This window comes from Cheilinus undulatus, linkage group 10 (genome assembly GCF_018320785.1).
Source record: "Cheilinus undulatus linkage group 10, ASM1832078v1, whole genome shotgun sequence".
NCBI classification, from domain to species: Eukaryota; Metazoa; Chordata; class Actinopteri; order Labriformes; family Labridae; genus Cheilinus; species Cheilinus undulatus.
This window is the reverse complement of record NC_054874.1, coordinates 33,686,854-33,709,213: the sequence shown is the minus strand read 5'-3', so window position 1 is coordinate 33,709,213 and position 22,360 is coordinate 33,686,854. Positions and strand designations below refer to the sequence as shown.

At 39.0% G+C, this 22,360-nt stretch overlaps 1 protein-coding gene across 1 annotated transcript in view; it reads right to left on the bottom strand.

Moving 5' to 3' along the window:
* Positions 1-22,360, bottom strand: part of LOC121516067 (pro-neuregulin-2, membrane-bound isoform-like) — a 204,387-nt gene that overhangs the window by 141,009 nt on the left and 41,018 nt on the right. Inside the window, exons 2-4 of the mRNA XM_041797131.1 lie at positions 18,363-18,525; positions 3,982-4,100; positions 3,004-3,127 (exon numbers count right to left, since the gene is read on the bottom strand). Of these exons, the coding sequence (XP_041653065.1) occupies positions 3,004-3,127; positions 3,982-4,100; positions 18,363-18,525 (406 nt within the window). The remainder of the gene's footprint in view (positions 1-3,003; positions 3,128-3,981; positions 4,101-18,362; positions 18,526-22,360) is intronic.

Sequence of the window (22,360 nt, the reverse complement as noted above, 5' to 3'; positions counted from 1 at the left end):
TTATTTATTAATTTAGGCTCCACAGATGCTAAATTAAAGCCTTAATTTTATTGTATAGACAATTGATGTTGTTATAGTTTAAGTTTGGTTTTAATGTTATCTAAGGCTAAAGAACAAAGTTTAAATGTCCGTGACCATTCTCTAAGAATGTGTTCTTTAAAGTCACCAGTTTTGTTATTCACCATTTTATTTTTTCAGTTTAGTTGCATTGGTGGAAAGAAGGGTAGGTTTTTTTCCTTCTAGTCAAAAAGGCATTATAAGGAAAAACTAAAAGTAATTTTGAAGGTTTGCTTATCTTTCTGTCCAAGTGAGAGTAGTACGCAAGGGATCTTTGCCCCTCACTCAAATAACTATTCATTAACTACAAACTACAAACATGAGGTTTTTGGTCTCTTGTAAGGTATGTCACCTCAGGACTTTTTTATAGCTTATAAGAAAAAAAGGGGGAAGGAAATTGGTTAAAAATAAACAAATAGGCCCAATTATTTGACAAAGTCAGAAGTCCCACCATATGCAGAAGTGATGGGTGACGCCTATAAAATAGGAGTTAAAATAAAATGTAAAATACAAAAAAAACTGTGCATAAACAAAAAAAATGGGGGATCTGTTAGTGTGAAAATATTGTGTTTTATAATGGAATGATGTAACAAAGCTGAGTTTGGCTTAGTTGGCAGTCTACCCGAAATAGTGGTCAAGGAATGTACTTTTATGGAACTGAAGTGGTCACATGGGGTGACTCCCTGGGTCGGGCGTCAAGTGTGTAAATGACTGTCAATGTGTGCATTCTGCTGTGTGCAGCTGCTACAAAGTAAACCTGAGAGAACCCCAGTCTTCTTGTCTCTGTGAAGTTTCTGAATCTTCCTCTCGTGCCAATACATTTATTTCCACATAACATTTTTTTCTTATTTTCCAAAATATTTATGCAAATGACAATCAGAGTATTTTTCAAGTCATCAGCCATTAGAGCATAATTAGAATGTTTTTGAACAAACCTCATAATTTATAACAGCTATTTAAAAAAAAAAATAAAAACCTCAAAATGCACTTTTCCACATTATTAAGCAGGTCACAGGTTTCAAGCAATATGGGAAAGAAAAAGCACCTCTCTGCTGCTAGAAGTGTCAAATAGTGTAACGCCTTGGACAAGAATTGAAAACATTAGTTATTCAACGAAAAATTAATCATGATCAACGTACTGTGAAGAAATTTGTGGCTGATTCAGAGCACAGACGGGTTTGTGCAGATAAAGGCATAATGAGGAAGGTCTCTGCCAGACAAATTCATCAGATTAAGAGAGCAGATGCTAAAATGCCATTACAAAGCAGCAAACAGGTATTTGAAGCTGCTGGTGTGTCTGGAGTCCCACCAACCTCAAGGTGTAGGATCCTCCAGAGGCTTGCAGTCGTGTATAAACCTACTACTTGGCTCACAAGCAGCTAGGTTGCAGTGGGCCCAGAAATACATGAAGACTCATTTTCAAACAGTCTTGTTGACTGATGAGTGCTGTGCAACCCTGGATGGTCCAGATGGATGGAGTAGTGGATGGTTGGTGGATGGCCACCATGTCCCAACAAGGCTGTGACATCAGCAAGGAGGTGGTGGAGTCACGTTTTGGGCTGGATTCATGAGGAGAGAGCTGGTAGGCCCCTTTAGGGTCCCTGAAGGTGTGAAAATGACCTCGGCAAAGTATATAGAGTTTCTAACTGACCACTTTCTTCCAATGGTACAAAAAGTGACTGACCACTTTCCATGGTAAAAAAAGAAGAGCAGTGCCTTCTGTAGCAAAATTTTCTTCATGCATGACAATGCACCATCTCATGCAGCAAAGAATACCTCTGTGTCACTGGCTGCTATGGGCATTAAAGGAGAGAAACTCATGGTGTGGCCCCCATCCTCCCCTGACCTCAACCCTATTGAGAACCTTTGGAGCATCCTCAAGCTAAAGATCTATGAGGGTGGGAGGCAGTTCACATCAAAACTGCCGTTCTGGGAGGCTATTCTTGCATCCTGCAAAGAAATTCATGCAGAAATTCTCCAAAAACTCACAAGTTCAATGGATGCAAGAACTGTGAAGGTGATATCAAAGAAGTGGTCTTTATGTTAACATGGAACTTGGCCTGTTAAGATGTTTTTGGTTGAAATAGCTTTTGATTTCAGTAAATATGACCTCCTAATGCTGCAAATTCAACAAATGACCATTTCAGTTTTTTACAACCAAAAAAGTGTTTTCAAACTCTGCCATGCTTAATAATTGGAAATGTGCATTTTGTTTTTTTTTTTTTTTTTTTTTTTTTAATAACACTTATCATTATGAAGTTTGTTCAAAAACATTTGAATTATCCTCGAATGGCTGATGACTTGAAAAATACTCTGACTGTCATTTGCATTAATATTTCGGAAAATAAGAGAAAAATGTAATTTGCTTAATAATGTGGAAAGCAGTGTAAAGCTAATAAAAATGCTGATTATTTCTTTCATTTGGGAAAAATCCTGCTCACTGTTTAAACTTTCAAGAGTGAACATTTTTTTTTGTAAATTAAACATTTTAAAGTAATGCATTTCTGTTTATTTTAAATATGAATGCAAATGTGGTGGTGGGGGTGTTTAACTTCATCATGACTTTCCACATTTACCTTTTTCCAACCTTCCTGGATCAAGACCAAATCTTACTCAGTGTAAACTACACTGTAAATTATAAGAAGTTACAATACTGGATCTGTTTCAGCCTGTTGCTTGATTAAAAATCTGTTTTTCTACTGTAATAAAAGCTAAAACTGAAAACTGCAGTCCTTGGTGAAAATGCAAAGTGAGTTAATCTGTGAGATGCAGGTGTATGTATGTGAGGAGGCCACAATCAGGGAACAGAAGACATGGTGCTGCAGTGACCAGTGACAGTGTCTGAAATGAGAGAGGCTGACAAAAGAAAAGAGTGAGGGAAAAGACAAAGGGAGCAACTACATGGGGATGACTAAGGGGAAAAAGGTGAGTTTACAACCAACTTACTTGCAGGACAGCTGGTTTATACCATGTATGAAGTAACAGTCTCCTCCATTCACACAATAAGCTTTCTCTGAGTCGTTGCAGCGCCTTACATGACTCACACCTGGAGACAGGGTGGTGGTGGTCACTACAAGGAGGACAGGATACAGGAACAAAGAATGTTGTTAGCTCTTTGTCTTTCTTTGCAGCTATAGAACTAAATATCAGTCATTTCGCATACTTTTCGGGAAACTGAAATGGATTTCAAGAAGCAAGGTGTGACAAATATTTATATTTTTGGGCAAACTTCCCTTCTACCATCTGCAGCCCTCCAGCTTGCAGCTTCTGATCAGATACCTCATGCCCCCCCAAAAGAACAACGTTTTGTCTTCTTGGGTCCCAAATTGAAACTTAAAATCCTGTAGGTTTTCCTTTTTCAGACTTTAGAGAATAAATTTAGGAAAGACAGAAATTCAAAGCCTGCATAGCTTAGGGGGGATTTTACATATTGTTTTAACTACTTCAAATGTAATTCTAAAACTGAGCCAAAACAACTGAAAAAAATCCAAATAACTTATTTTACACATTAAACATATGTATTTTTTTGTTATTCTATTGTATTATGTTGAATTCTTTTCTATGCTATTTTCTTAAAAATTGTTTTCAGAAATTTCAACATGTTTTTTGCAATCATGATTGTTAAGTGAACTGTTGTATTTTTGTTCCAGTACGCGGTGATAATATTTTAAAATAGTTGATACCCACAGATCTTGTGTAGCAGACATAAAACCTGTGACAACTACTGTATAGTAAAGTAACTTTTTAAGGTTTTCCTTGAGAAAAAAAAAAAAAAAATCAACTTATATCATAAATCTAGCTTGAAGAGCAAAGCATATTTATAAGTAATTTGCATTGGTGTGCTACATAGTTATAGACAGATATATAGGTACTGTGTGTAGAGAGATAAACAACAGAAAGAGACTGTCTTGTGTTTCTGCTTACAGATCTGTACGCTGATTATACTTGTAGCATTTTCTTGTCCTAATGAGTTTTCAGCCACACAGGTGTAGTTGCCAGAGTCTTCTGCACGGACGTGACTGATCTGCACCTTTGAGTTTTTTCTTCAGGAAAAAGGAAAGAGGGGCAGAGAAAGATGATAAGACAAGGCAGTGTCAACTGACAATCTTTCAGAAATAGTGTCAGACCCATTTTCACTGAATCAAGAGATCTGAAAGAAAAACAAACAATGATAAAGTTCAACCAGAAAAGCACCATACTCACTTTGCTATATACGTAACAGAGTCTGAAGGCAAATGTTAAGATGAAACAAAATACTGTACACAACAATTTTAATCAACATATCAGGAAATAAAATAACTGAAATACATGTTGAACAGAAAATCTGTAAATATTACATAAAAGTAATTTGTCTCTGTTGATGGGTTGATGTGACAGAACAGTTCTTCTGTAAAACATGTATTGTACTCGAAGGGACTTGGACAGTTTGGGAGTTTCTGTTTTCGTTTCTCCATAGGAGAAGTCCAGGTCATAGAGGACACTCTTCTAAAGCAACAGAGAGAAATTCAGGACACAGAACAAACTCCACATAGAGTACAAGACAATTCAATATAAAGTTTAGCCAAAGCCATTTTGAGTCTTCATTTGCTGGGTTTGGTGACCAGAGTTCACACTCACAGTCTCATGAGGCCAACATTATTATTATTATTATTATTATTATTATTATTATTATTATTATTATTATTTCGTCTTTCATCAAGGAGATAACTTTACAACAGGGAAAATCTAAACCTGTAATTTCAATTTTGAAAAATACTGACACAGCAGTGGCTTTTTCAGACTGCTGAAGTCCGAGTTGTACTTTGAATGAACTTAACATTAAATTCTTTTACAAAGACTGCTGATGATTTTGTAACATGGCGGAGAAGTAGCAAAACACCTGTCCAGTAAGCATTTTAAAGGTTCCAGCAGTGTTAATTTTTGCAGCTATTTCAAAGTTAGTCTGTCTTTAAATTAAAATGTTTTTTAGTTTTCCTCATAGTTTAGTCATTTTTACCCTTCATAGATTTTGTCTAGTCTTAGCTGATGAACACTCAAAAACATGTGAGTCCAGTTTTGGTCAATAAAGGTCCTAACCTTGTAGTCTTTCAGTCTTAACTTTTGAATTTCTTGTAACATATTTAATAAGCTTAAATGTAAAATTAACTTAAATGTCAAAAACCCATATTAATGCACTTTGATTTAGAATACACTGATGAAATTACTGATGTACCTTATATGCTAGAGGTGTAACGGTATGGAAAAATTTCGGTTCGGTACGTGCCTCAGTTTTGAAGTCACAGTTTGGTACATTTTTGGTACAGAAATTAAAGCAAATAAAAACAGAATTTGTTGTTATTTTTTAGATTGTATTAAATTGTATTTAAATAAATCAGCTGAATAAATTACATTCAAATTATTAATAATGATGCAACCTCCTTCCAAAAGATCTTAAATTAATCAAAATATTAATAAATATATACCTTTTTGAATTATTAGGTTATTTTAATTGATATATTGACATATTCATACCCATTCTTAAACATATTAAAATTTCCTAGCCAACTTGAACACATCATCATAAAACGGTTCATCAGCTTAAGTATGCTTATTAGCGTCTATCCTGCCAATTTCAACACAGACTTCAGTTTGGGAGAACTTTTCACAGCCCATCTTGGTGGATAAAGAAGTTAGAGCCGATAACTTTACCTATGATGCAGCCGCAGACATGATGGAGTCCCCACTCCCCCTCTTCCAAGGCTGACAGTTGAAGGTAGAATCAATTTGATTCACAAAACCAGAGCACCGTTGTTATAATAAAAAGATCTTAAATCATGGGAAAGTCGTAACTGGCTGGTGAGGCTTTTTGTTTTTCCTCCTTGTTACAGTGACGTTCTTGTTTGAGTGGTGCTTTTTCAAATGCTTTGTCCACTGTTGTATTTTACTAGGAAACAAAGTGTTCCTAAACAGGACACTTTTATATGGGAATATTCAGGCTGTTTGCTGTCATTTGCTGTGGTTGTGTGGTTGCCAGGACAGTGTGACAGTGAGTTGTTCTTTGGTTTTCCATCTGTGTATGAGCTTTGTTCCACATGAATCCATTCGGTACACGTCTGTACTGTACCGAGAGGCCTGCACCAAACAGATACGGTACGAATACGTGTACCTTTACAGCCCTATTATATGCACAGTGGATTTTAAACTTACAACAGTCCAGCACTTACATTTTTGTCTAATTTTAAGTATCGTTGATAAAAACTAAACTTACTTTTTGTCAGAGTGCTCATCATTAAAGATCTTTTTTAGCTTGTCTTAGTCTTTTTTTCCATCATGGAAAAGAGGTAGTGGATAAACACTTTTAATCATAGTTTTAGTGGACGAATTTAACTCTGGTCTCTTTTATTACCTCCGCCAAGGAGGTTACGTGATTGGCAGGGTTTGTTAGTTAATTCGTTTGTTCGGTTGCTGTTAGTTTGTTAGTTTGTTAGCAAAATAACTAAAAAAAAAAATGTTATGGATGGATTTTGATGAAATTTTCAGGAAATGTCAGAAATGGCATAATGAAGGACTGATTCGATTTTGGGAGTGATCCGGATCACCATCTGGATCCAGGAATTTTTTAAAGGATTCTTTACTATTGGGAGATAGGGCTAATGGCAGAGGTCTGTGCTCTCTGAGTGCTTTTCTAGTTTCACTGATACTACGAGTGTCCTCCCTCTTCCACCCTCTTCAAGCCCTAAGGTGAACAATACGTCTATATGTTCTTATCAACTAATATTGATGCTTTGCATTCATTTAGAATTAAACTCTTACTCCAACATAAAAGCATTTCAATTTGGGATATAAAAATCAGCCAGTTGCTTGAATTGTATTGAGGGTGTAGTATAAGATGTATAAATTTAAACAGAGTGCCAACTTTGCAACAGAGGAAAAAAACTAGTATCCTTATTGTGGCAAAATATCTCATATATTTTGAGTTTGGCTGGTATGCAAGGTTTGTGTTGTGACATAGATGAGGCTTTTAACTATGTTTAACACAGTAAAGAGATGAGGTTGTATTTTATAAGGCACAGTCTAAAATGTCCATATGAAAAATAACAAAGCAAAACTTGCAACACTGAGCTTCATGCATGAAGTGCACAACTGTTTAAAATAATAAAACGTTTTACTTAGAGCAACTAATTGCCTGATATTTTCATAAATTTTTTTTTCTTAAAAATTAAAGAAAAAATTTTGAATTAAAAATGTGAGTAAACTTCAAGAAGGCATTATTTCATCTCAGAAATTAACAAACATTTATTTGAACTTGACACTCCAAGTTGAAACTAATATTTTTCATTTAACATTCAATAAAACTTGCTTTCTCTTGTGAAAAAAAAATAGCAATAAAACCCTATTTCAACTCACAAATGTAGGAGGCATGGAAAAGGCAACCAATGAAGAACAGGTGATTCATTTAAAATCATTTAGTAACCGTCTATGTTGCATTTGAAGATTACCGTCCCTTGTGATGTAACTTTAAACAAGGTCAACTTTTGTAACCCCTGTCCCAACTAATAGTGGCATAGTGACGTGGTTCATTAGCAGTCTGTTGCACCAGCTGTGTGCAAGTTCTTTCTTTTAAGTTACAGTGTAAAGACCACACTAAACCCTTCACTGAAACTAGTTAAGTTGTAACTTAAGTTGTGTCATTGTTTTCTATTGTGACAAGACCCTCTACCCTACAAATTTCATATGTATGGGGACTGGACTGACCCTGTGGGGGCAGTTGATGTGGATACTCTTTGCAGGGAGAAAGTAGATAAATATTGCTTCCTTTCTATGTTTTCACTGCCTGCGGATAGAAGCCGATAACTCCTCCACAGCCTTCTTGGCCTTCTCTGTCACTCAGGCTGCTCAATGTATGGAGGGTGATTAGTCGACCAAACATTGCCAGGATTCAATAAAAAAATAAAAATAAAAAGAAGTCCTTGTTGTACAAAAGGAAAGAAGACAACCAGCATAGGAGGGCATGCTTGTTTGGGCAAAATTGCCAATGGAAGATTGCTATGATAAGTGTGTGCATTGTTTGGAGCTGGAATATGCAAGCATAGCCAGCCAGGATCCAGCTTCCTGCATGAGCAGTTTTGTCCTGCCTGTGAGGGTGTGAGGCTTGGGCTCTGGCATTTTCTCACAAATGCCCAGCCATTGACACAAAGCAGTAGGCAATGAGGTCTAGGGTAGTGGTCTGGAATGACCATATGGGGAGGAGAGAAGGTCCAAATCACTTGTTAATACCCCAAGAAGGGCAGCTGGTGGATTAAATACCTTATCTACAGTTGCACTGAAAGCCTCGTGTACATCCCAACCCAAACCCTACCTAGGTAGAGGAGGAGGAGGTGGGTCTGGTGAACCCTACAACTGAGAAGGTAAAGGTGTATATTCTAGGATTTAGTTCAAATGATGTGGCTCTCCCCCTAGGTCAGACTGTTGTGGAGGCACAGCATGCAGAGGAGGAGCAGGAACACTACCCTCCCTTCTATCAGCAAATCACTAGCTGGGATCAGGCTTTGGACATTAAAATGTTAGCTGAGCAAGGCCAGGCAGCCTCACAGTTTGATGAGGAGGAGGTAGACAAACCTTTTCAGTACCACTGCTCCCTGACTTAGAGGAGCTTAAACAGTTCACCAAACTGTTTGAAGTCCACCGCTGCTCTGGTCTGTGTAGGCGCCTAGCATGTGTGAACAGTTGTGAGACAATTGGCTGTGGACCATCACCTCCCATAGACCAACTCTTGGGAGATTTGGTGTCCCTAACATAGTCAGTGATGGGGAAACTGAGCTGTCCAAGCTGGAATACTAAAATGATAGATGCCATGCTCTGGAGGCTGCATGGAGCAATGGCATTCCAGGGGCATCTGATTAATTCAGGAGCTATTGTATACTTGTATCAGCACCAGCTGACCAAACGGTTGGAACAGGAGGACTCCAGTATTGCTACTGAAATGCAGCAAGTTTTCAATCCTAGCGAAGCTGATGAAGGAGCAAGCGGTGGCTGCTGGCAGAACTATGTAGAGGGTGAGGTGCCACCTATCTACAAGGGGAGGACTAGACCTGCCTGCTCAGGCTTCTGGTGTTTCCATCTGTCATGTTAGGATGGAGGCAAACAAGATGATCCAGTGGGCCAAAGATGCACACGGTGCGCTCAGGAGATGTCAGCCATGCTCCAATAGGGTTGTAAACGGCATATCTCCACAGCACCACAGGCTGGGCCACCCCAATTGGCCTCCGACCTGAGGCAGTCGGCTAGACACAATCAGTTGAAGGGGTAAGGAACCAGCTCTGATCCTAATGTGGGTGGGACACAGACTTCTGTTCTGTGTCCTCATAGGAGTATCACTGGCCTCCTGCCCATTTACAAGGTGCATGAATGCAGTCCTGAGTCCTTTGAGAAAGGAAGGTCTTTGCATTCTCAGTTACCTAGATGACTGGCTGATACTTGCTCACTCAGAAGAGCAGCATTGTAGCAATATGGCCCAGATCCTGCAGCACTAGGAGCATCTGGGCCTATGCCTCAACAGGAGGACAAGCTTACACAGTAAACAGAATTCCTGGGCATGCGCCTGGATGCAAGAGCAGGTACTCTTGCTTTGACGTTTGGAAGACAGGCTGCCCTCAGTGCATGCCTCTCATAGTTATGCCTAGGAACAAGTTTGACCTGGACATTTGTCTCAAAGTCATGGGGTTGGTGGCAGCCACAGCCACATCTCTTCCTGGTGGCCCCCAGCTGGCCTCAGATTATCTGGTCCTCTGCAATTGCAACCCTCTTTCGAGAACATCCATGAGAACTCCCTGTTCTCCCAGTGCTCACAGGGTTACACCCCATCCAAGAAGGCAGGCTATCCCCATGCAATTTGGGGGCGGTGCTGTTGGCCTTACAGAAAGAGCCAAGGAGACAGTTAGGCTGAAATGGCTTTCCTTAAAAACTGCATTTTTGCCTTGACCCATCTGGGTACTTTGCCCAAATGATGCCAGTCCAACCCCTTTTTGGGTGAAAATGTTCCATCAGAATGAATGAAGGTAAATGGGAAAGTTGGGGTCTTCCGCAATTTAAAAGATAAATACAAAAATCATATGCTTTAATGGTTATACAGCGCCATATCCAATAGTTAATGAGTAATGAATAAAAAATATGACATTTCAGAATAAGGATCAGCATCTTAAGATTATAAAACGAATAAAGATTTAGGTATATACGAGTCTGTTCAGACTATCAGTCATACTGTTCAAACAGCCCCATCCTGTGACCAATGTATGCATGTATTTTGACTTTGAGTTTATTCTCAACTTTCAAATGGTCATTAATATGCTGGTAAATGTGGGAAAAAATCTGTTCACAGGTAAGCAGACTGCAGCTCCTGTTGTTACAGAGCGATAGCTAGCTTAAAATCAGCAGAAACACAGTAACAGCCCAACATTTGACCACTACAATCCTCAATAGTTTCTGCCCAAAGACACAGAGCTCTTCTTTTACCCTCCTTAATCAATTAAGGATTTAAAAAAATGTGGTAAATCATGGCTTGTTAATCATTTGATATTCAAAACACAATGCAATAGGGTTTAATTGTCTTGCTACCAATGTAGCAAATTACCAATGTAGGAGATTGGTAAAATCTACTGCCATTCAAACATGGAGCTTGCTTTCAACCAAATGGGGTCATGGTCAATCTGGAGGGCAGGAAGTGGCATTGCACTGATTCTATTAATTGACACTTTGTTAAGACCCTCCCTAAAATGGCCACTGTCCAATCCTAAGTTGGCAACAAGCTTTCAGCGGTTACTAGTATACCGAGGCAGTAAGCTTACCTACAAATCTTTGGTGTGATGTTGAATTTTTCCCTTTCACAAAGTTGAAAATCCAAGAAGAGATGTGGGATATGAACAAAACAGCGGGGAAGACCGCATGGACAATGAGCAACAGCAATTTAGTTTAGTTAGCAAATGCCTAACTTTAACACACATATTTCAAAATTAACTCAGCTTTAGCTTTAAATGTTATAATATATAAAACTATTCTGCAGTACAAGAGCAATCTTTTTTCATTATGTTTGTCCCTATGGGTCACATATTTTGGTCAAAGTTCAGAAATGAATGAATGAATGACTGAATATTACCCATGAACTTCTGATGATTTATGAATTACCCCTGATGTCAGTGTTGTTACAGGGGGCATGGTCACAGGATAAATAAAGTCTTTAATAAACCATAATTTATAGACATTTTTGATGGATAACATATGCTGCAGCATGACTGCGATCAAAAACACACTGTACAGGCTTGTTTTTAAACTCAGTATTACAAAAAGTATGGCAGCACATTATTAATATATCCTACATTTACAGTTTACCAGAGCTTTAAACAGACAATGTGTGACAAAGTCTAGCAAATGTTCAGATTTCTTTTATACATTTTTATCCAGTAGCAAGCTGTGTTTGATCATTATACTAATAAATGATCCCCCTTGCTCTTCCATCATATACTCTCAATTGTGTAAGTGTATATCCGCACCTAATCATATGGAGAGAAAGAAAAAGACAAAAAACAAGGTTTATATGCCTCTTGTTAATGTATGAGAGAGGTGAGATGTCTTATTTTAAATACACTGCACAAAAAAATTAAAGGGAATCCTTAAATAACACACCCCAGATCTCTGTGAATGAAATGTCAGTTGAAAATCTTTATTCATTGCATAGTGGAATGTGTTGAGAACAAAATCACATAAGAATAATCAATGGAAAACAAAATCATTAAAGAGGGGGGTATTATACTTTTCCGATTTTTAAAACATATATATAAAGTCACAATGTTGGGTGTCCATACTCCACGTATGTAAATTTTCAAACCGCAAGATAAACGTATGTGGCAGTAATCTTGGAACTAGCGTGTAAACTGATGAAAACGGTTCGTTGAAAATCTCTCCGAGATTCTCCCGAGATGAGATTTTGATGGAGCGAACTGATGAGGTCATTGCAATAGGATCTCTTGACTGGTTCGTGGTTCGTCCATGCTGCCCGCAAAGCGGAACAGACCGCCCCCACAAGGCCTTTTAGCCATTTAGCCATTTAGCAACACAGTAATTAAACACTTACCAAACAGATACGTCCTGCTCTATCCTTCGCTGCTGCTGGTTTTCTTCCCTCTCTCTCCAAACTATCAGGGTCAGACTCAGGGTCTAACACATATGGACGTATATCAAAATTCACCATATTTTACTCAGTCAGACCAGGTCATTCAAAGTTTTCAACTAGTAGCATAACAACATTAGCCACATTGGAGGGGGCGGGCACAAGACATTGAGTCCTGCCGCCAGCCAGCCTCCGGAAAATCAGCCAATCGGAGGAAAGCAGGTCCGTGGAGCGGGGGGATGTTAAATAGACAGCAGCGAAAACGAAGCGTTTCAGACGGAGGTTAAAATAAGGGTTTTTCAGGACGCCAGTGTGAGAAACATGAGGAGTTTTTGAGCTATAAACCATGTGAAGTTACTACATGGGTATCAGAGAGATGGTGTAAAGCCTTAAAAAAAAGGCATAATACCCCCACTTTAACCCACGGAGGACTGGAGTCAGAATCATACCAGAAATAAAAGTGGAAAAATTAGATCACAGGCTGATCCAACTTCAGTGAAATTCCTCAAGACAACTCAAAATAACACTCAGTAGTGTGTATGGCCTCCACGTGCCTGTATGCTCTCCCAACATCATCTGGGCATGCTCCTGATGAGACGACTGATGGTCTCCTGAGGGATCTCCTCCCAGACCTGGATGAGGGCATCAGTCAGCTCCTGGACAGTCTGTGGTGTGATGTGGCGGTAATGGATGCAATGAGACATGATGTCCCAGAGGTGCTCAGTTGGATTCAGGTCTGGGGAATGGGCAGGCAAGTCAATAGCATCAATGCTTGGCCACATGAGGCTGAGCATTGTCATGCATCAGAAGGAACCCAGGCGTGCTGGGAGACACAGCAAGCCTTGTTGCCACGCGCACATGGATGTGCCATCCTGGATTAGCTGCACTGCCTGAGCAACTTCTGTGGGTTGCAGATACTGCCTCATGCTACCAATAGTGGTGAGGGCACTGGAAAAATGCAAAAGTAACCAAAAATCAGCCAGAAAGGATGAGGAAAGGGAAATGGTCTTTGGCCACCACCTGCAAAACCATTCCTTTATAGGGGTTGTCTTGCTAATTGCCTCTTGTTTCCACCTGTCCCATTTGCACAACAGCAGGTGAAAATGATTCACAATCTGTGTTGCTTCCTAACTGGACAGGTTGATATCCAGGAAGGGTGATTGACTTGGAGTTACATTGTGATGATTATGTGTTCCCTTTATTGTTTTAAGCAGTGTATAAACCTGTTGTTGATCATACTGATTTTATTTTGCTTTTGATCGCTTTGGGATTGTTGTGTTCAGCATCAATAACCCTCCTTACGCTAATCAGATGTTGATGACTTATCACTAATTATCAAGAGACACAAATAGACAAATCAACTGTGTTATTCATGAAACGTATGGCTAAATAATCCCGAAGGGCTAAATAACCCACTGAAGGGGTGAATGCTCTCGACATGGGGCATGGCTACCTCATGGGCCTTATGGCGGGGTGTCTCTCTATCAGAGATTTTTATTGCAGCCCCTTGGCCCACACAATCCACCTTTATTAGATTTACTGTATGAACATTGCAGTCGGCGCCCCATTCCTTCTGAGCCTCCAGAACCACAGTTCTCACCTGAGAGTGCCATGGTTTGAATTAACGTCTCTTCCTAAAAACTAGCTTTGTAACAGTATGGCTAGGCGGCCTTCGACCCATTTATGGCTGGCCTTAGTGTCTGGCAGGGCCATTTAAGCATTGTGGGCTGTTGTGTAGTGGAAGCTTCAATGATGAAAAAGACGTGTTTCTTCAAGCTGCAACATTTACTGCTTCGAGGTGGCACTTATAACAAAGGCAGAAAGCACATAGACAAACACTGTCAAGCTAGCAACATCAACACATGACTTGTTTCCTTCTGTGACATCAAAATAAAAGCACTTCAAAATAAAAGCACTTCCTTTTTAGTGTTAAATGTATGATTCTAACCACAGAACTTAGTCATCTCTTTACTTACCAGTGTAAACAATAAAATAGTTACTTTTAACACCTGTAATGCCTTATTTTACTAAGTGAATATGAAACATTTATCTTGTTATCTGTTTTCTTAAGGTGTGTCTTACAGAGTCCCTGTACATATGAAATATATATGGTGAAGAGATAACCTGACACGCCAGTAAACCTTCAATACTAAGCGTTTGGGAAAGGGCAGAGGATTTGAAAAAAAAACTCGGAGTGTGACTGGATGAACATTCTATCTGTCACATCTCTATGGGCCAATCAGAGCAACAAAACACGTGACGTAGCCACTATCAAGGTGTGCACACGAACACGAACCATGGTGACTATAGACATGTCAGTACACGACTTTTGTGGTTTTTGAAAAGAAAAACTCACTGGTGTTCTTTGCTCTTTTTTTAAAGAAGTGTTATCAAGTTCTGATAAAACTGGCACTTTAGCAGCATCCACGCATTCAGATGGGAGCTTTGCAAGATGGATTTGCCATGAAAAATAAGGAAACGGGCGTATCCATCTACTTTGCAAGGTTAGTAAAGAGATATTCGTGACACAATAGAGAACGGATGGTTACACTGTAACTCGTGTTCTCTGAGTGGAGAGACTATCTTTTCTGCCAAGAGGCCACTAAGAAACATGTGCCAATCAAAGTTAATCAAAGTGGCCATGCATGCGTTTGGCTTATATAACCAGTGTGTTCCCACCACACGTGGTGTATCTTAAGCCCCATCCACACGGAGCTGAATTCAGGAGTATACACAAAAGTTTTTTTGGGAGGCCATAAATGCTACTTCTTGAATGCGGGTCCCAGAGTGAACGAATCTGTAAATGCTACCGTTTCATCTCCATGTGGGCAGCCAACCACATCTTTCTTGAAACGATTACATCATACATAGTGTAGCACACTTACCCCACATGCGCATATTGAACCAAAACAACAATGGCAGATTGCGAGGATGTGTTTGTGTTGCAGAAGCTATTGAGCTTATTATGGCTTTTACAGCAAAATCTGATGCTCCTTTACCACCACCAAGAACAGCATACACCACATTTTCTTAAATCCACTACAAAGAACAACAATATACTACAGTGTTTTCAGTTGTTTTCAGTGGTTCCGTGCTTACGCGGACATTTCCTGAAATGATCCTGTATTCACGGAAAACTATTTCAAAATGAAACCGAAATATAACGTTTACATCTCTGTGTAGACAAGGCCTGAAAGAGTATCCATGTCAGCTGCCCCCAGCCGTTTTGGCAGCCGTTTAGATTAAGTCTTTGTTTAAGTCTTTCAACAGAAATACTTTAAGTTGTAGTCACATTTTAGTCCGTTCACCCATTATGGTTTTAGTTTCATTTTAATCGATGAAAACTCGAAAAACATATTAGTCAAGTTTTAGATGATTATAAGTCCTTACATTTAGCCTGTATTTTTAGTTACAGCGTTATTTCTCTCTAAAATAACTAAATCACCCAAATTGTAAACTTAAATGAGCACTCATCTTATACAATCAATGGCCTACCAATTATAATCTGAAACAAACTGATGAAAACACTAACATACAGTGGATAATGGCCTTTTGGGATGAGGATCATTGATTTTTATTGATGTTGGTCCTTTTATTCATGCTTCTTTATGATCAAACTTTATCAGACTACGATATGTTTTTAACTGGTCATGCTTTATATCTATCTGATATTGCTAATTAAGTAAATATTTAAAGGTCTGCACCTATTCAAATTTCAAACCAAAATCTGAAATTCCATTTTCTCCCTGTGACATTTAATCACATCATAATAAGGTTTTAATTTCATCCTCCTGTAATTTTCAGAAGTCTGAGCCATCTTTAAACAGATCATAATGTTACTGTAGGTTGCCTTGTTTGGTTGCTAGTTAGCATTTGTCTTGCCAATTTTAACACAAATTTCAATTCCGGCTTAATATTTTTAACTAAGGACTTACTACAAGGTTTTTCAATCACTGTAACTCTGACCAAAACTAGGGAGGATTACTATACAGCAGCAACATAAGCTAATATTAGGAGTCTATGCTACTACACAGCTGATGGAATTTTCCAACAACTTAAAGGTAGGCCCACCGCATTTCAGTTTAACTTCCTGTGAAGACTACCACTGGAATACAGACAATAGCTACGGGTTTAAACAACCTATCAGCTCTTCTCTCTGTCATGCTGCTTCACACACACAGGCACGCCAACTCCTCCAGCTTCTCTCCTCTGGTTGTTTTGACAGACAGCAGTGGAGACATATCACAGAATCTGAATGTCTGCCAATCCAGTACATACACTTTAGTCTCGTCTTTACTGAACAGTAATCTACTTTTCTTCAGTTTTTAAATTCAACTCAATTCATCAGTAACCTATTATTTGCTGGTCCTCGTCCCGTCTTAGCTGTGGAAAAAAGGTTGTTAATGAACATTTTTCGTTATAGTTCTTCTGAGACAGATAGCCACTCCACTCAAAGAACCTGGGTTACACTGTAACCATCCATTTGTTTGCACCAAAGAGATATTAGGTGGATCTTAATTAGTAGAGCTTTACATCCAAACAATAACACAGGATAATTCAACGCTGGATGACAATTAAATTGATCATGGAAGACGCATTGCTGTCACCAAATTACTAGTAAAGTTCTCTGCTCCTCATCATCCTCCAAGTTATCCCTCCTTTTAGAACTAGTCCTCTGTAAGGGTTTACAGAGGACTTTACACCTCACAGGAAGTAGGTGTAATATTTACATTGTAAGTTCAGCCTTTGTTAAAACTATCTCCGCTAATGCAACACCTGAAATGTAAATAAAGATATAAATACCATAGGACTAGACTACATTTAAACTTGGGCACGGCTGGTGCAACCCCTGCAAGTTTTCTAAAATGTTACTGAATATACTTACTATTCAAAAATATGTATTTGACCTATTACCCCATCACTATTCACCTATTTTTTCAGCACCAAATGCAATTTTGACAGATGACAGATGACAGATGAGGCAAACTTAAATCCAGTGTAAATGAGAACATGAACACACGTAGTGTGTTCAAATCCAACCATATTTATCCATGTTTAGCAAGAAAATTAAAGAAGGCACATTATATAAAGTAGTTGCTTAAGTGTTATTAGAGGGGACATATTGTGCAAAAATCATTTTTTCAGGCTTTTCTAACAAAAATATGTGCCTCCGGTCTGTCCACATTCCCCTTAATCACCAGAAAAATCCATTCCCTTCCCCACTCTCTTTCTCCACCTTTCAGAAAATGTGTGCTAAAACAAGCTGTTCTCAGATTATACCTTCATGATGTCACATGGGGAGTAAGCACCCGCCCCCAGGTTTGGTTGGCCCTCCCCGCTTGGAAGAAAGCTCCACGCTCCTCTCCTGATCCTCCTGCAGCTGCTAGCTGAGATGCTGGATAGCTCAGTGGGATACCCTGCTGACTTTTGTCTGGGAGATTGATGTTTCCAATCCCAGTCAGTTCCTTAATTTTGGATAAAAGTGTCTGTAACAGTGTAACATCAGGAGTGCCACATCCATTGTCTAAGAGGGGTGTGGTCAGGGGCAGAGTCAGACAGCTAATTACCATTTAAAGCCACAGACACAGAAATGGCTTTTTCTGAGAAGGCCTGAAACAGGGGGGCGGGGTTTTTAGACATGCAAAAAAAAAACTTTACTAGGGTGTTTTTTTCAGCAACAAACTTCACAGGCATGTTTTGGGGACCTCTGAGAACAATATAAACTTGTCTTAAAAGGGTAAAATATGTCTCCTTTAATACTTGTATCATAATCACTATTCCCTTATCAGATCTAAACCATTATACACCCTCTGCAAACTGTCACTGAAAACAAAATATGCAGGTTACAACTTGTCCACGAGTGTGTTTTGGTGTTGTTGGATAATGTATTTGATGAGTTTGATGAGGGAAAGCCAGAATTACCATAAGACTCCATAGAGTTGGTAGAGTAGCTGGCATCTCAGCAGGGCTGACCAAAATATAGCTTGCATCAACAACTTAAGGTAGCGGACCTATTTCTAAGACTATAGGAATTATGGCAATAGGCGAATTTGCCAAAATGTTGAAGTATCCCTTTGAGATTTTGACAAAATAAATGTAGCAAATGCAAAACACATAGCTCATACATATTATTAAAAGTTAACCAACAGGCTGTCATACTCACTTATTGGTCTTTATTTTAAGAGATCTGCCTTTTTGAAGCTCATGTCCATCTTTGTACCAGCGGAATGAAGGGCTGGGGTTCCCCACTGACTCGCACTTCAAGTATAGCTTGTCCCCTTCCATCAGAGACTGGCCTTGCATTAGCCGGAGCTTTGGGGCAGAGGCTGAAAAGAGAGAAGTAGAGGAGAGAGGGAAATGAACAGAAAGTGAATATCAAAGATTTCACTTTTGAAATTAACTTTAATTACAGTTTTTCTCAGTCACTTTGGTACATTTCTCAGATCAGAATTGAAATTCTTAAAACTACTTGTTCAATCTCCACATCATTGTGTCACTTGTGCACATCAAAAAAGCAGTTTCTCATTTATTTGATCAAGTTGCAAATGCTTTGGTGCAAATGATTATGTACAATTCTCTGCAGTTTCCTACATTATCAACTGCTTATGTCATGTTGATCAGAATGTATTATAATGGGTCTCTGCTGAATATTCTCACCCCTCACAACATTTAGGCATTAGTTCATTGCATAAGTCTTTACATGCAAAATGGTTGAACATGTTGTCATAATATGTCAAGCATATTTCTGTACATTTTCATTAGACATTTTTTCCTAAATCTGTCCTGAATTGCTAAATCTGTCCTGAATTGCTGAACTTCTCTAATGAAGGGAAACGTGTGAAGCATTAGATCAACTAATGATAAAAGAATTTGATTGAGGAGAATTTGATGATTGAGGAATTTTCTCAGTATGGAGATGAAAAGTATATGATCACCAGCCACATACACAGATGACCCTTCTGGCTGCAATGTGTGATGACATGACAGCAGATACCTGCAGAGGCTGGATAAGACACTCTAAAAGATTCTTTCCACGCTGCATTGCAAGAGAAGATAGTCATTGTGATGTGGATGAGAATTTGTGTCCCAAGATACAGGAGCATCAGGAGGTGTAGGAAGACTGCACTGTAATTCCTACAGCACCGCATGTACAGTTTTCCCTAAGAGGATTGTCCTATGTTCACATTTCAACTTTTGTTTTTTTGTTTTTTTTCCTTTGTGCTATGCAGTGCTTTCTTTTCCTTTCTGTATCGCAATGACATGGCCCGTCAACAAATTACAGTACAAACAGTAAAAGCGTAAATGTGAATTTTGTCCAGTCTCTTGCAATCAATCTCCCACATACACTAAGGTGTAACTTACAATTTAAAATATTTGTCATCAAAACTTTAGCCATAGTTTACATCAGAACATCCCTCCAGAGTACTGTTATATTGATAACATGACTAAGCAATTTGACTGTCTTATCTGTACACAATGACACAAGGACTTGCCATTCTGATGGCACTGACATGTTCATTGACACAGATTTTTACTTTTGTGAGATGAACTATGGATTTTGAGCAGGAGACAGGCTTTTGCAGGTAATCCATGGTGTTTTGCTATTTGTACGAATTGTTTTGAGAAATGCACTTACTGTTTTGCAAATGTTGAGGATGATTCAAGAAATGTACCAAAGCAACTGAGAAAACTGTAACACAGCTATTTAATTATGAGTGTACCTCGAGAGAGCTCAGACTGTATGAAATGACCTAATGCAGTGGTATCCAAACTATGGCCCAGGGGCCAAATATGGCCCGCAGTTCGTTATTAAATTGGCCCTCAACAAATTAAAATAAATAAAATAAAACATGGCCCTGGATTAGAACATAATGTTTGTGACTAACTGTATTGTGCTTAGTTTCAATACAAGACAGTGCTGCTGGGTTAATTCCGTTAACAACCATTTTGACCAAAATAATTAATGGATGTACTTTACTATGACCATTTGAAGCAGCAATGTAAATGATATACGTATTGACAACCCAAATAATAATATCTTGGTTTTGGATTATAGCAGCATTAGTGTCCTTTTCCCAGCTATCTGCTCTGTCTCAATGTCTGATATACAAAGCACATTGAAAAAAAAACACTTTTAAGCATCAACACTCCTCTAAAGTTTGGCTGTTTTTCTTATTCTGCTCACATTTTGTGTCTGAATATGGAAATGTGCCCCATCTTGGCCAAGGGGGGGATCCAGTGGTAGCTGTGGCCCCAGGGCCCCCTGAGATCTGATTCACCAAAAATGATAGGTCATTTGACTTGTCAGCAAAGGCTTTAAGCATTTTCAGTCACTAAAAATATTGTAATCCATATTGGATTTGTTTCATTAACTTCAACACACTAAAAGTGAAGTATATCAAAGTGGTTTTTTATCTTTTTGTAAATGGCTAGAAAACTTCGGACACCCCTGGCCTAATGTGTAGGATGCAAACTACAAACATAGAGACACTTGAGGAGGATTCTGTAAGCACATTTTAATCAATACCACCATCAATAAGCAACAGTTAGATAATCTCAGACTGATGACTGGTGGTTGGAAAACACTGTCTGCACATTGTTTTTACATTTTCCTCATGCACAGACTTAACACTCCAGGTCTATTGGTTTAATAAGTTACCATATTAACTCATGCCCATCAGCTGAAAAAGTTTTCTTTTTCCTCGTTCACACAGTGCTGAAAGGACCAGACATTGAGTTAGAGCTCTGCGTGGGACCCTACCCTGCCTGCCCATTCCTCCTGGATTTATGACCATTAACACCTGCTCGTGCAGTGCATGCCATCTCCTCCCATCTGCACCTGCAAAATGCAAGTCCAATCCCACAGTCTCAGTCTGACCCTCCATGTAAAGCACGGAAGGTCAGACACTGCATCCAGTCAAAGAAATTATAATATTGGATTAATTTAAACACTACCCTTGACAAATAACATTGTTTACTGTTCTAATAAAAGTTTTCTAATGGAATGTATGGAGTTGTTATCGTTGCAAATCTATTTACAAATGCATACAAAGATTTCTGCACAAATCTGCAAATGCATGCACAAATCCAAAAATCATGCACAGATCTGCAAATGTGTGCACATATCTGCAAATATGAGTACAGATCTGCAAATGTGTGTCAAGATCTGCAAATGTGTGCAAAAATTTGCAAATTTGTACAAAGATCCACAAATGGGTGCACTGATCTGCAAATACTGTATGTAGACCAGTTTGTAATTTGGACATAGTTCATTTTCGTTCAGAAAACTTACTCCCTTTTTTTGCTTCAAGTTATCAAAATCCTCACAAGCCATCAGTTACAACTGAAATCTGCCTCTCAACTGGCTGTCATGCACATGTGACTTTTGCAACACTTCTACCGCACACGATCCACTAATGTGTACTCAGATCCGTAAGCGTAAGCACTGGGTCAGTTGCCCTCAGCGCAGGTTCACAGGCAAGGCTGCCTTTCTCTAACATTGCAAAGCAGATGGATATGCCCGTTTCATTGTTTCTCACTGGCGAATCCATCTTGCAAAGCTCCCACCTGAACTGTTTGGGCCTGGTTAGAAAGTGACAGGACCAATCAGCTACGAGGGGCAGTACTTTCAGGCGCAGCAGAGTCATGACGTAAACAAGCAGCTGCAAGAGCTGGTGTAGTTATGGAGGAAGAGATTAGCGTGGATGCTGCTAAAGCACCAGTTTTATCAGAACTTGACAACATTTCTTAATTAAAAGAAGAACAAAGAACAGCAGTGAGTTGTTTTCTTTTCAAAAATGACAAAAGTCGAGTACTTACATGTCTATAGTCACCATGTTTCGCATTATTCTTCAGTAGCTGCGCACATGCAGCTCGCTAGCGGCTACGTCATGTGCTTTGTTGCCCTGATTGGCCCATAGAGATGTGACAGACAGAACATTCATCCGATCATACTCTGAGGATTTTTTTAAGCCTCTGCCTTTTCTCAAACATTTCCTATTGAAGCTTTCCCAGATGGATGTGTGAAACAAATCCATCCATCAGGTTAGCCTTTCTCATCGCATAGGCATCATACAGAAGGCAGCAGTTTAGACCTGATAAAAACACTTCAGTTCACTGATTCAGTTCAGTTTGGTATGGTTTGGTACGCTTAACCCCAAA